The 14,580-nt window shown below is 39.6% G+C and overlaps 2 protein-coding genes across 7 annotated transcripts in view; one reads left to right on the top strand and one right to left on the bottom strand.

Moving 5' to 3' along the window:
• LOC105193156 (synapse-associated protein of 47 kDa) overlaps window positions 1-7,959 on the top strand; it is a 70,430-nt gene extending 62,471 nt beyond the window's left edge. For 2 of the 4 annotated variants that reach the window (XM_011157508.3, XM_011157507.3), the window contains one exon: window positions 5,510-7,959. In XM_011157508.3, coding sequence (XP_011155810.1) covers window positions 5,510-5,700 — 191 coding nt within the window. In that variant the 3' untranslated portion in view covers window positions 5,701-7,959. Of the gene's footprint in view, window positions 1-764; window positions 5,444-5,509 lie in introns of those variants that run through there. The other 2 variants (XM_026137382.2, XM_026137383.2) reach the window with 1 other exon arrangement.
• A 1,474-nt stretch (window positions 7,960-9,433) lies between these two features.
• LOC105193158 (protein DENND6A) lies at window positions 9,434-14,202 on the bottom strand. Of its 3 annotated transcripts, XM_011157513.3 has the most exons (10): window positions 13,960-14,202; window positions 13,583-13,887; window positions 12,940-13,212; window positions 12,679-12,864; window positions 12,351-12,598; window positions 12,083-12,273; window positions 11,758-12,026; window positions 11,469-11,681; window positions 11,207-11,383; window positions 9,434-11,125 (listed from the first exon to the last, which is right to left on the bottom strand). In XM_011157513.3, exons 2-10 carry the CDS (start codon window positions 13,730-13,732, stop codon window positions 11,108-11,110), a joined length of 1,725 nt encoding a protein of 574 aa, XP_011155815.1. In that variant the 5' UTR covers window positions 13,733-13,887; window positions 13,960-14,202; the 3' UTR covers window positions 9,434-11,107. The 3 variants fall into 3 exon arrangements, with proteins under 3 accessions (XP_011155815.1, XP_039302638.1, XP_039302639.1); XM_039446704.1 differs by having other exon boundaries at window positions 9,434-11,383; XM_039446705.1 differs by having other exon boundaries at window positions 9,434-11,383; window positions 11,758-12,023.
• Between the last annotated feature and the right edge of the window lie 378 nt (window positions 14,203-14,580).

The raw sequence follows: 14,580 nt of genomic DNA, 5'->3' as shown, positions 1-14,580 counted from the left end.
ATAATTATATGATGAGGACACCTTTCCTTGTTTGCTGGTGATTAATGTACGCGATCAAGATTGAATTAGAAATCATACAAAGTTTACGATAAATGAACGTTCACAGCAATATATAATTGCGTTTTATCGTTTCTTTGATTAACTGACACTGGATGGAAAAAGACAAAAAGATTTGTATGAAAATGTGGAAAAGCGAAACGTCTAGAACACCCGTTACATAGCTCTTACAAGTGTAGAATTGGAGGAACGCAGGACCATTTCAGGCAATTGCGTCCTGTTAAATAGCGAAATTTGTTGTCGGCTGAGAAATAGTACTTGTCGAAAACTATTTCTTGCCACGCGGGTTTACGTACCATTCATTGATCTCACCAGCAAAACGGGAAACGGGTCACCGAGGTGATCGATGCAAGAGCTCGATCTGTGCCACGACACGGTCCAAGAGTACTCTCCTCGTGAGTATGAAATTAATGCCACCGTGCGAAAAGCCTGACCTTAATTTCTCAGTGTGTTACACCACCACCAAAGCTAGTGTCGTTTCTTACGTAGCTTCTCTGTACATCCCTTCAATCTTCCTGTCTGTGCTTTCTTTAGCGATTGCTTGTTTCCGAATTCTAAGTGTGCGGCAACGACATGTCTTCCGACGTGCGACGTCATGTCGTTGCCGATGTTGAACGTTTCTTTCTCTCTTTCTTTCTTTTTTTTTGTTTCTCTTTTACATGGGCGCTCTAACTAAACGACCGCTTTTCATTCTATTTTGTCAACAGCCTAAAAGAAGAGGAGAGTGCCCCCCAAATGCCATTATCCAAAGCACACCCCCTCAGAGATATACATGCTTCCCACTCTCGAAAACTGACAATTTCAGTTCTTGCGATACTGAGACCTCTCCTCGCGTCTGTTTTTCTACCCCGTTCCCATTTCCGTCTCTCTCCCCTTTTTTCTTTCTCTCTTTTTCTTGTCCTCTTTTATTCTTCGTTCCTGTTACGTTCGATCGCGAAACCACCTTCCCCGACACGAACGTTTCCACGGGACGAACAGCGTGTTCCTTTTTCGCGGATATTTGTTCCGTTTCCGATCGTCGGCAGCCCACGCGATTTCGTGCCAGTCGCAAGGATCAGCTCGATTAAACGCGACGTCGAGTACGAACTCGGCGAGGAAGTCATCGTGCAAAATGTGGAACGCCTCCTCACCTTTTATAACTTCAGAACGCAACGGACGCGTGTAAGAAACAGCAAAGTCGATTTGAGAATATTATAGACTGTCGAGTCCGTCATTGAAAACATAAATTTATGATGTAATTAGCGCAGTGAGGAGACAAATTTTCACCAAGTAGCGTTTTTCAGGCTCTCTAATTTTAACACTGTCGTTAGCGACTATTTACACGAAAAAGAAAACGTTAGTTGCAGCATCAAGAACCTGTGTGTAGCTAAATTTTGGTTATACACAACTAAAATTTAACTACCATACACGGATTCTTACTTTTCACGTGAAGGAGGGTTGAAATGTCTTGAGCGGGCACTGGAAGCATTTTTATATTTTAATCAAGAGCATATCTCGAGCTCTCGTCGTAGACGAAGAGACGAGCTATTATTGGCTCGTCGGGATAAGTTCGATACGTTTCCGCTCGATCCTTGCGATCTGTTTAGATCCACTTGTCACGGTGCATCGGTGGATGCTTAGCTCCGACGAGACAAGCTTGCAATCAGCGCACATTCGTTGTAATGCGTGTCACAACGGGATTAAGCAGAGAGAAACGTACATGTATACTGCTGCGTGATTGTGGCGTGAATATCATCTTTGTTGTAACTGTCACACTGCGAGGTCATTGCACCGATTAAACGCCATTAAACGCTAATACCTGAATCAGCAATGAGAAGACGAGATGATTCACGTCACAAACAGCCGATGATGAGGAATCGAGAATTGATGTGGGCAACGAAACGCTGGCAAACAGCCTCGGGGCCGAGCAAAAATTCTCGAGAAAGAAGGAAGAGTGTTGTATATAAACGTGGGATACTCGCGATTCTAATTTCGAAAATATTCTACTCGATATGAATATTCAAAATTGAAAAAATATATTACTTTTAGGATTTATTTTGAACATTTATGTCGAGCAGACGTGTCTGAAATTTTGCCCGGCCCCGAAAATTTTGCGAGAGGCAGAAAATCGAAGATGAAAACGCCGGCGGAAAGGAAAAAGTAAGCGTAGATAAACAAAAGGTCGTCACGTCGAAATATTGTGCGCACATATGCGAATATAATGAATAAAACAGATGGAAACACAACAATAAAGGGGAGGGGGGGGTTCCGCGAGAGAACGAAGAACGAGAAAGAAAATATCGAAACGTACACACACACAATCGGAATGATAGCAAAAAAGATATTCGGCTACGTGTCTGTATGTTTGACCGTTTTGCTGTTATCTCTCCCTCTCTCTTGTATCAATTCCAATTAAATCTAGCCTGTTCTCGATTCTCTCCGTGTCTTTGTAAAGCATAATAACTAAACGCAGAACACGACCGAGTAAAAATCAACAAATCGGGAAGTATAACGCAGTTATTGATGAATAACGCAAGAGTTGCGCAAACTGCAAACTTAAATTATAGGTATATCTTCATAAGAGATTAATTAAATGGAGACCTAAGGAAAATAAAAGAGAAATATATGTATAAATATATATATATATATATATATATATATATATATATATATACTATTGCTAAATAAAATATAAAGACGGTGGCGCGATATTTCTTAATCCGAAATCTTTCCCCGTGATCTTCTTCGTGATATCGCACGTGTGTCCCCTAACGAGAAATCAGGTCGCTTGCAAGAGAAAATCCGCAGGCTCTCGCGAAACATACAATAGATGTAAAAAAAAAAAATCCTAAATTACGGGACGAGAGACGATTTCGCCGAGACCCGGTGATTATCGGTGGAGGGCGTTCGGATTTTTATCCCGCCGCTGTAAAATTCGTTGAATGACAATACGTGTTTTACCGAGAAACGAGTTATAATGCCGCTGGTGTCCCGGTGCTCTCGTGGGTGGTGTAGCTATTGTAGCGATTTTCTTTCGATACGAAAACAGCGGCTGGTCGGGGCGGGGGAAGGGGTGCGATCCGTTTTTACGCAGTATCCGATTGTCCGCCGGGAGAAAGATAGACCGAGATAAATTAATTACGCCCGCGCGAAGTTTTTTAACACGGACGTCAAACGATTGAGTAAAACGATTGGCGTAAACGCGTCCGACGAACGATTGTTGTTGCGCATCTACCGCGAGAGATGCGTTTTAAAGCCTCCCCTCCGAAAAGAGAGACAAAGTGGATGTGCTTTTGCGATTGGATAAAATCTCATCGCCCACGGCGATGCGAAATTGCCTGTTCTGAATTATCGAAGTAGCGTTAAGAATTCTGTAAGATCTTCTTTCAAGAGTTGGTATCGCAGAGAACATCGACATTTAGCAGTATTACGACAGTCAAATAGATCGTTTCATTTGATTGCGTTTGAATTTTGTACGTACTTTTTATAGTATTTTATTAATGAAATAAGCAAACTTGATTCTTATTTATTTTGTTATAGTTGAAACGATTATGTACATTCCATATGTATTGTTTAATTCACGATATGCTGCATCGCTTTTTTTTATTTTTACACTTATATTGAAGCTGACTAGAAGATAAAAGAATTCGTAGACGCGGCATAGATTATCGTGAAGTAAAATAGTAGGAGATACGATTTTGTATGGCATTTATATTTTACCTGATTTTTTTTATTTTTTATTTTTTTATTTTAGTACAGTAAGCGTAGTTTTACAGAAAAGGGACGTAGATTTTCGTAAAAACGCGCACGAAAATATCGGATTATCCGCTTTCGTTTCGCGCAGTCTGATAAAAGTCTGCGACAACTGAATTATGGCTTTCGGTTCTCGCGCGGTGCGCAACTTTTTCCCTCCGCACGACTTTTCCGCGTCGAAGATATCGAGATTGTCGCAGTTCAACGTCGGACGCACGTAAGAACGAATCGATAGACGGAGAGCAAACGTTTTGCAAAGCATTTTCAGTATTTCATGCCTCTCGAAGGAGAAAAACGCGGGAGACGGCCGTCGCCCTGTTCCTTCCTTTCATTTACTTTCCTTAGAGATGGCTGCATCCAGATACGTTTAAGCTGCGTCTTGGGATCATCCACGAGCTCGATTTAACTGTTGGAGCGTAACACGGGGATAAGACGGGCGATACGACTGGGAAATACTCCGCAAGTGAATATTATTTAAATTAAGCATTTTCATAGGGGCCGCATTATTTATTGACGCCTATTACTATAATAGTTTATTTCCGCACGATTTTTAAACGTACGCACGGTAATATTAAATAATTTCGCGCCTGAACGACGAATTACTTTAGCGCGACGGTGTCCAAGAGCTGTGTTTGAACTAGCGCGACTGTAACAAAAAAAAATCGTATTTGCGTTATTAACAATTTTATATAAAATTTTATTCGGGCAAACTTCAATTTTATTCGTCGAAAATTAAATCTTTTTGATATTTTTTATTTCGGTTGTTTTTTCAGCGATTCTCTCGGAGGCTCTAATATTACTTGCTCTTTGACACTTTATTTCGGTACGTGTGTATATGAAATATTTATTTTGTCGTTTTATAACTTTATATTTGTCTCAAGCACGGCTTTGGGCACTGTTGGCTCAGAGCGCAACGAGGATTAATTCTCGCGACAGCGCACCTCACGGATAATCGCGTTCCCGAAGTATTTAAGTCGTGATATCCCGATTAATTACTTTTGTAATTGTGAGTCAGTCACTTTTGTAACGAGTACGTGTTAAGCGAAACGTGATTAAGTTTAGCTACTCCTTCCGGCAATTCGCTGTAATTTCCAAAGAGTTATATATAATCGGTGATGGTGTGATAAGACGTCGTCGTCGTCGTCGTCGTTGTCGTCGTCGTCGTCGTCGTCGTCGTCGTTGTCGTCGTCGTCGTCGTCGTCGTCGTCGTCCGCAAGACGTGTAAGCGCAGACAGGATAGGAAAAAGCACACGATCGCAATCGCGTCGTTCTCGATAACCGTGTAATATCTCTTCTTTCTCTTTCTCTATCTCAAGCTATACTAACATATCCTTGTCTTTAACGCGCTTAACGAACCGAATTTAGAGCGAAAGCTTTCGAAACATAAATGTCGAAGCCTTTCCCTCTTTCTTCCATTGCGCTCTCGTGTTCTCATTTCCCGTCCCTTTGATTTTCTCCAGTTCTGTAATTTGAGTTTTGCCCCTTCAATCCTAATACTTTTACACTTTACACGAACACACACACACACACACACACACACACACACACACACACACACACACACACATAGACACACTTTGTACACGTAAAATGATTTCCGTGCACAAGAAACTCAGATATTCAGCGTGGAAACACAAACAGACGAAACAGACAGACAAACAAGACCAGTGTGTGGCCCTCTCTGCAAAATAGCTACAACGCTGCTTGTGCCTCTCCGCAGAAGAAGATTGGGAACGTGAATTGGAGGCCGAGCTAAAGGATTACGAGGTTGTAACGGGCAGCAATAACGGCGGTGGCAGCGGCCAGGAGAGGAACGTGACAGCCACGAAAGACATTGCGGCCAACGATAACGACTGGGAGAAGCATATCGACGAGCTGCTCGCCAACGAGGACGACGAGGACCTCAAGTGAGCCGGGGAGATCCTCTTTGTGACCGGATAAGAGGGTCGCTCCACGCTGAGATCCCGCGCGAACTGCGAGATCGGCGTGCTGGTTTTCGCATTGAAACTTTCTCTCTGATACGGAGAAACTCGCGAATTTCTTTTTGTACATTATTAGTCTCTCGTTGATCTTTTGATCGGGAACGTGTAAGAAGGAGAGAAACGAAGGTCGAAGCGATACTCAATGACTCGCATCGTCGATTAACCTTTTTTTATTTTCCACGGGAGACCGATTCGATGCCGATGGATCGAGGCTCGCATTGTACACGCGTTAACTTCACGTAATGCTATTTTTTAAGAAGATTTTTAAGGAGACCTATTTTATACCTATTCGATCCGAAGACAGCTTGCTCCATTCACGGTTTAATATGTAAGAAGAAGGGCTCGAGTGTGACGAGAGTGATAAATTTCTCTTTCACCGAAATTCTTTCATTCTTTTCCATTCGTTGAAGAATCCGTGTGCTATTTACGGATGGCAATCTTTCATCGTTGTCGTATATTGACACGACAACTTAGAAATCCAACCATCGAGATCGATAGGATTCTCTTCGCATACTGGCTTCTTCCTCTTCTTCTTTACATGGAAAAACTGGTGAGAATAGTCGCGTTTCGTTATCCTTTATTTTAGCTCGTCCCGCGACGCTCTGTCTCCGCATGAATCCCGATAAAATAGTATACGCGAAACCACCTTTTCATCATAGGGGGAGTGTAGGTGTGCGGGAGACTCATTTCAAAAGGATTCCTCTTATTTCGATCCATCGCCGATCTCCTAAGGGAAAGAATCGCGAATAAAGGCGACGCGCGGGATTCTTTGAGGCTCGGCTCGTCCTCGAGAAGCGTATTGGGATAAAACGGAGGAGCCAGGCGTAAGGATACAAAACCGGAAACCGCATGAAATATTCCTGACACACGGGAAATCACCGCTATAACGATAAAAGTGGGATCGTGGGCTGTATAAAGGGCAAAAGCGAGAGAGATAGAAACGAGATTTTCCTCGTCGTTGCGTTTTCATTCCTTTTCTTAATTTTTCGAAAAAAAGGCACCTTCTGTATGATTCTCGAGCACGATGAATACGATGTTTTACCGTTTTATAGCGCGATGGTGGAGAAAAAGGCTCTCTCGGATATTCGTACGATTTTCGTCAAATATACATTCGTATGAATCTCCGTGCTTCTATCTGCGAACTACAGAATGACATCCGGGTTGTCGCAGTTCTAAAAAAAGAGGGACAGAGGGAGGGGGAGAGAGAGAGAGAGCGAGAGAGAGAGAGAGGGAGAGATATGAATAGCTGAAGAATATATGAATTAATTAACACCACAAGCTTAAGTCAATTATCGGGCGCTCTTGTCCGAGAACATAATAATGATTATAATGATAAATGTTTGCAAAGTTGTGTGATATTAAAACTAAAATTAATTTGAGGGGTGATCTCAATGGAGATGAACGGGAAACACGGTTGTTCGTACGGTTGCTCTTCATCGTGGTCGAAGGATCGACGATTTCTCGAGATAAATTACACTGCCTTGTGCCGAAGGACACCGTTTCAAGCGCGGATCGACGATCGCGGCGGTCGGTGGCGTATTTTCTACGCGAGCCTGAGTCGCGCTACGAAATTAGAACAAAATTATTTTCGAAAAACTGAAGAAAAAACTGAAATTTTTCGTAAATTTTGAAATTAGAAAATCTCCAGCTCTCGCATGTGAGGCGCTTCGAAGCGTAAATGCGCCACTGGTCGTCGTCCTTTCTTCGCAAACCGACGCTTCATCGCGGCTCTTTTTTGTTATTGATTGGCAACAATTATTATCGATCATAATACAGTCTACGAAAAGCGTGTTAAAGGAATCTCCGGTTCGGCTCGACGAATAATAATATCTACGATTTGACGCACTCGTCGTAACTTTGCGCGGAATATCCTGCGACTGGGAAAGCGGAAAGGCACTAGATTTTAGCGGATCCTTTGTTCAGCGTGTATGTTTTTAGCGAAATCTGTAGATAAGATGCGAGGATTGTCATCGGCGATGATGACGACGATAGTGATGTTGATGTTGATGTTGAAAGGAGAATGTGTAATTTTTTAAGTTTGTTCTTGTCGATCGTGGAAGTGTTCCGTCATGCGTTGTTTGTATTGTGTCAAAAAGTGAATTATACGCTGTAAGAATGACATGTTCGCGTTGTCTGTACGGACGAAACATCGTAATAATAAATCATTGCATTGGCAAAAAAAATCCAATGGAGCATATACTGCGCTGTTTCATTTGTAGCTCGCAAAACATCGCCCGCGCCGGCGAGAATGAGGTTTTCGGTTTCGATCGCGCACATTTGTTCCCGGAAGTAGTCGCGCGGCGCAACATTTTGTTGGTGCAACATTGTTCTCCGTGCGACATACCGTCCAATCGTCCTCTGCCAACGGGAGAAACAGGAGGAAACAGTTGATCTTTCGCAGACGGAGATAGATTCTTGCGACAATAAAATCTCGCGTTACGCGAAACTGCGATTTACCGAATATTAGGGTTGATAAATCATACGGAATAACACACACACACACATACACACACATGCTCTTACACGCAGATTATAAAGAGTACAACAGCTTTATCAGGATATCTTCTCCGTGCAGACAAATCCGGGTCTAGCTGAGGCCGTAAAAAGAATCTGTTGCATTCGCTTGACGAATAATGACGAAGAAAAACGTGGAGATCATTATCGGAATGCCAATGGCACGAATGTGATGAAACGCGAGACGCACGCGAAAAGTCGTGAACAAACATCAGATCGAAGCGAACGAGTGAAGGTAACTGGAGTTTATAGTTGGGAGAAGAGAATACGAGGACCACGAGTTTAATTACTATTCTTATATAGTTTTATTACTTGTTCCAATTGCCCGTAATGAGTGTTTCAGCAGATAAATTCCAGTCAAATAAGATATCGCGTATTTTTATAATACACTTAATGCTAAATGCGGATCGAGTCGTTATATATATCACTAGATATATACCGTAGATATATAAAAGTATTTATGTTTAGCAATCGCAAAGAGCGATAATAGTACTCGGTACAGAGGCGCATTAGAGTCTTATTTTGCAGGTCTCTCGAAGGTCCTCGTCTCCCACTATAAATTCTGCTCAAGAAATAATAAACCGATAACTTGAGCAAGGAGCAAGTCGGCATTTGCGTTCCCCATCGAGACGTTTTGCATCGTTGTGCGCCGAGAGTATTCGGGTATTCGGTCAATTTATACGCTGCGACTTTTTCTATCTCTCTTTTCGAGAGTAGCCACCCCCAGAGTTAAAGGAGCACCACGGGTAATGCGACGAGACCGTTTCTCCAGAAACCGCACGGCGAGCGGCTATATAATATGTATTATTATATTAATACTTCTCTCGCACAATCCGAGAAAAAGTCCGCTCGCGTCCGGCTGTGACCGCGGGCGCGCGAGCCCTTCGAAGGATAATAATAAAAAGAAAAAAAAAGAAACGCTGCTTTTCACAAATCCGCGTTCATCTTTTCCCAAAAAGAAGCTCGTTGTAAAGTTTCCATTCGTGTTTTAGTCGATATCTAGGCAAAGTCTTGTAAGATTTACTTAAGGAGGCGCAATTCACCCAGGCCTAAAAGTCTGTCGAAGTAATAGAAGGCGATAATCGCATTTATCCGCTCTCTTTATCATTAACGCGCTCGCGTCCTCGAGAGGAGTCCGTTCGTTCCTCCCTTCGAATGTTTCGATTGTACAAATACAAAAAGAATTACCCGTTTCTCTCTGTCCTCTCCTCCTTCTCCCCTATACACCGGCCGAAATGAGATAAAAAAAAAACCCGCGAGATTTATATGACGTTAAATTTTTCGCGCAAACAGAAACATCGTCCTAACCACCGCGAAAGCGACAGGAGATAAACGCGATGGTCAGAGATCAAGGTGTACTTCGGCAGAATAATAAAGTGAATTAATTGTGTAATAAAGCTATCCTACGGTACTGTGCATTCACACTCATAAAAAAAAAAGAAAATGAACATACACCCGATACCCATATATACATATATGTATATGTATACATGTATACATATGAATAAATATATATGTGTATATATTTGTCATACTCGCGATAAATATATACATATATATGTGTGTTGTTGAGACTCTATTGAAAGTACGATAATATATTATGGATATATTATAATGAGAATATAATGACGCAAACATTAAGATAAAACTATTGAAAAAAATTATTAATGTAATTGGGAGAATGTAACAATAAAAAAGTCGTAAGAAATAAAATAAAATATTACCTCTTATAAGCTAATGTTTCTTCTACCCTATGCACGCCATTTCCAGTTGCAATTACAGTATACCATTCTAATAAAGTATAAAGGCTTTTACGAAAAAGATATTAAAATTTCTTTTTACTTATGTCAAGTGTTTACACGTAAATATAGATATAAATATAATAATTCAAGCTCTTATTATATATATTAAAATAAATTTTTATTATATACGCATTGTTTGTACCAATATTTACAGATCTCAAAAACGTATGTACACATCGCTTAATTAATTAATATTCCAATCTCACTTTCACTTGAGCTGAAATTTACGCTTTCCATGAGATTCCTGTTATTGTTATCACTCATTGCCCCAAATAGAGTATTTATGGTATTTATTTATATGATAACAAAAAAACATCGCTGGATATGTAAAATCATTAATCGAAATGACTTGGTCGAGTAGAGAATGGAAGCTATTGAGTTGGCATTATGAAGAAAATCAAATATCGTTATGATCAGTCAAGATAACAACAAGTAAATCTACGAAATACTTATGTGCCGAGTATAAAAACATTGATATTCAGCCCTTTGAGTATGCATATATACCGTGTTTAACGCATTTTCTCATTTAATTTATCCATAAAATAATTTATATACAAATAAATTTATATATAAATATATATAAATAAATAATATCGTAAGTTTGAGGAAAAGGTAAGTATTTTAGCAAATCTCTTTCTCCAGCTGTATCGTGCAATCTCGATATTTGAGCTCGATGCGAAAACAAGTACATTTGTCATCGTCAGCTGAATTTAGATTCAACGCACTGTTCCATACTCAAAGGGTTAAGTGATATACTTAAATACATAAGATAATGTTTCCACGATTAATTTCTGTTATATATATATATATATATATATAATGGATTTGCTTCATCCACCCCTCTATGGCGAGTATTTCGATTTGTAGATTAAAGTACGTATAACAGCATCCTCTTTTAGCGTAATGTAATTGATTGTATACTCAAATTGAGTGACACCTTTCTCTCGTTCATTCGTTTACGTTAAAAATAGGAAGGGGATAGAGCATTTAATCTTACATATTACGTCTTTTTGAGTTGACTTACATACGATCCCTGCTCTTAGAAATAAATATATAATGCTAGCGAGTTTTATAATTAATAACGTACTCGTACTGTCAAGATTCGTGTCTTAAAATTACCTTTAAATCATCTGGCAATACATGCGTTATGTCATTTATTCTCTCTCGCAGTCTCTCTTTTATCGAATTATCGAGTGGTACATCATCAATACAGCTTCTTTCTAACTTCTGGCGAATTCTAAGAATCATATCGACCACTTCTACCTCTTGCTTCCCTTGCACCCACGTTTTCAAATCCTGTTCATAATTATTAAATTGATAAGAATTTCTAATGTGGATGCATGAGAAAACACAAAAGAAAAAAAAACAAATTAATACATACTGCTTGCGATAATTTTTCCAATTGTTTAACTTGCAACTGCTGACTCAGTTCCATGTATCTTGTGTGGAACCATCCGGAGAAATTCGGCGATCGAAAGAATCGTTTGTACAGTCCAACCCAATCCCCTTTTATACCTGTAGTTAATTGAGGACCGGAGCTACTTAAGCTAGCCAGGAAGTCATCTGGATTGAACATTTGTGGTGTGGGAGTTGCCTGAATAAAAAAAAATCATTATTTTACATAAACTGATTCTATAATGATGATATAATCGCTAGTAACCAATTTACACCTTAAAAGGTGATATGTTCTTTTGCAGTGGCATGAGAGTCGCAATGTATCTCTCGAGTGGAATCATGAAGCTTTCTGTTAATTCTATTAGATGACGTTTCAAGAGCGCGGTTTGCACTTCGCCCGGCCGTTTCGTCTGAATGCCTCTGAATAGTTTCTTCAGTATAGTTTTATCCTTTTGCAGAAAGGGTTTGTACTGAGTATAAACGCCAGGCTTCGAGTCCAACACCTTCAGATTTTCAGATCTCTTGATTTTATATTTCTGATCTTCTGAAACATCAAATCTTGAACATACCACCTAGTCATTTAAGCGTCATAGAACTTACCACTGTTATTACCGTTGCTTATCCGGATAATATGCGGCCAGTGTTGCAGGGTTTTCGCAAAGAACGGATTTGTCACGCCCAAAATCACAGCAGGCGGCGCCGGAGAATCTGTAGTATACTCCTTGAACTCCGAATCATGAATAGTGAAGTAGGGGCGATGATCGGAGCAGTACTTTAACGGCGCGATCATGCTGGAAACGTGTTTTCCGATTATACACATCGTAAATGTAGACATATAACAAGTCTCAGATCAACTCTTAACACTTACGCTACAAGTGCTTGAACCATCTCGGAACATGTAGTCGGCGAGCTTGCCATCACAACGATTGGTTCGCTAAGAAGCACTAGTTCCCACAGTAAATGTACGTAACTAACAACGCTGGCTAAACTTCGAAACATGTCACCCTCGTAAGCTGATGTCAGCAGCAGTCTTCGCATCGCGTGCACGTTGGGTGCGTGCTCTACAGCAGCGACGGATGGAACAGCGGCTTTATAATTTTGGTTTGGGATATATGTCTGTAATAATCATATTTTTTAATACACATAGAACATATTTATACATACGCATTACTCTTATAATTTTTAAACCTGTTTACCTGGAATAATACTCCAATAATAGGTAAGTGAACTATTTGGCCTGGAATCGGAGGAGGCCAATGATCGATCTCGCGTACCACAGCTTCCATAAGCGCTGTTCCAGTCTCGAAAAATTCTGGCGCGATTAAAGCACATAATTCACCGAACAGATTGACGAATGGCAGTTTCGTAATTATAACAACACTCTGCAAACATAATATTGTATAATTAATTACGAATCACATAAATTACTGTCCAAATTTGTGAAATTATTAACACACCTTTTGAAAATATCCTCTTGGCAAAGACTTATCCTTCACTTGTCGAAAATACACATATCCCCAATAATAATCTCTATCAGTTTGTAGAAAAGAAGGTGATTTCCTGTCATATTCTTTAAGAGCGTTAGTTTCCTGTATCATTTTACTGCTTTGTCTTATTCTAACATGATACTGAGTATCTCCCATACATCCAGAATTGGAATCGGGAAAGGCTAAGTAACAGACATTGGATCTCTCTTGCTCTGATAATTTAACATGATTTGGATAAATTGCCTGTCACAGATAAAAAAAAAATATTTGCAATATTTATGAAAAATGATTGGGAAAAGCAGTTTAAAAGCAGTTTAACCCTAGAGGGCTACTGTGAATAAATTTTCATTCAAGTGCTAATTCAAATTTAATACAATTATTAAAATTTTGATAACTTAAAATAACATTTAATATGATTTTGTTTATGTATGTTGAAATAGTATTAATTTAATTATTCTAACACTTTGTAATTTAAGTAGAAAAAATTTGAATTTGTAAGTGAATTTTTATTCAAAGTAATGTTAATGTAAGAAGTAATGCTTCAGCATTAAAATACTTTGTTGATTAAACATTAAAGAAATTAAGATAATAATTTTTCAGATGGGTTTCTTACCTCTATAGCTTGACCCAACTCAAGATCAAACGTAACGATGCATATACAATGCACCCAGTTGCTAAAACGTTCCCATTTTCCATACGCTACTTTCTCCTCAGTAGCCCCATTATTCAATCCTTTACTTGTTGAGCAAGAGGGAACTGACATTGTTCTCTTTTCTAATCTATTCACTTGTCATATGATACTACATGTGTCATTCATTATTGTACAACATGATTATCTTTAACAGCATGACACTTACACTGGCACTCGACTAACAATTACGTCATGTTATAATAGATCAAGTTACGATTATGAATAATCTAAAATACAAAAAACTCTCAATGCTATATAAACATAAATTCTTGAATGAATTTGTAACAAAATTGACTTACCACTAAACATATATTTACATATATTACTCGATATATGCATCAACTATAAATTTTTTCTACACTAACTTTCACACATCCTCTATGACTATGTCTAGTCTCTAGAAATTGTGTACCCTGTTTGGCAATACTTAAGAAAAATTTAATTCATATATATCGTTCTCCAGAAGTCGAATAGAGCCTTCTATTTGTGGGAGACCAAGTCAGAGGTTGGTCCAGCCAGGAACAGGCACGTTTAACGCCACACGAATGGTGTGTTTATTCATATCTATGTACTTGGCTGTGCACATGCAACTATTAAAACCTCCATATGTTTCCTGTCTCCGGACGACAATCTGCCAAACAACATACTAGTCCAGCTCGCGGTATAATTGACGCGAGGGTGATTGAGTCGTCCAAGTGAAACAGCTGTGCACCTTGGCATTCGCATATAAGTATGACACTCACTCTCGCCCTATCGAAGAGAGTCTTCATAGCGTTTGGGTACTAAGCGACCAGATGTTTATAACCTCCTCGCGACAATCCAATTAAAGAATCAGCTTCATGCTTAAATTGTACTTGCTCGATTACATCAAACGAATCCTTCTCGAAGAGCTGCTTTTTTGTTCCTCTGTAATGAATTGT

This window comes from Solenopsis invicta, chromosome 3 (genome assembly GCF_016802725.1).
Source record: "Solenopsis invicta isolate M01_SB chromosome 3, UNIL_Sinv_3.0, whole genome shotgun sequence".
Lineage (NCBI taxonomy): Eukaryota > Metazoa > Arthropoda > Insecta > Hymenoptera > Formicidae > Solenopsis > Solenopsis invicta.
Note: the sequence above shows the minus strand (reverse complement) of the source record. Positions and strands in the feature narration are given on the sequence as shown.

What these genes read in the sequence shown, in the direction of transcription:
- LOC105193158 (XM_039446704.1), bottom strand. Translation starts at nt 13,732, where the DNA reads ATGTCAGTTCCCTCTTGCTCAACAAGTAAAGGATTGAATAATGGGGCT. An exon ending in TTATTGGAGTATTATTCCAG is followed by an intron (nt 12,599 to 12,678) that starts GTAAACAGGTTT and finishes TGATTATTACAG; the next exon opens with ACATATATCCCAAACCAAAA. An exon ending in AGAACATATCACCTTTTAAG is followed by an intron (nt 11,682 to 11,757) that starts GTGTAAATTGGT and finishes TTTTTTATTCAG; the next exon opens with GCAACTCCCACACCACAAAT.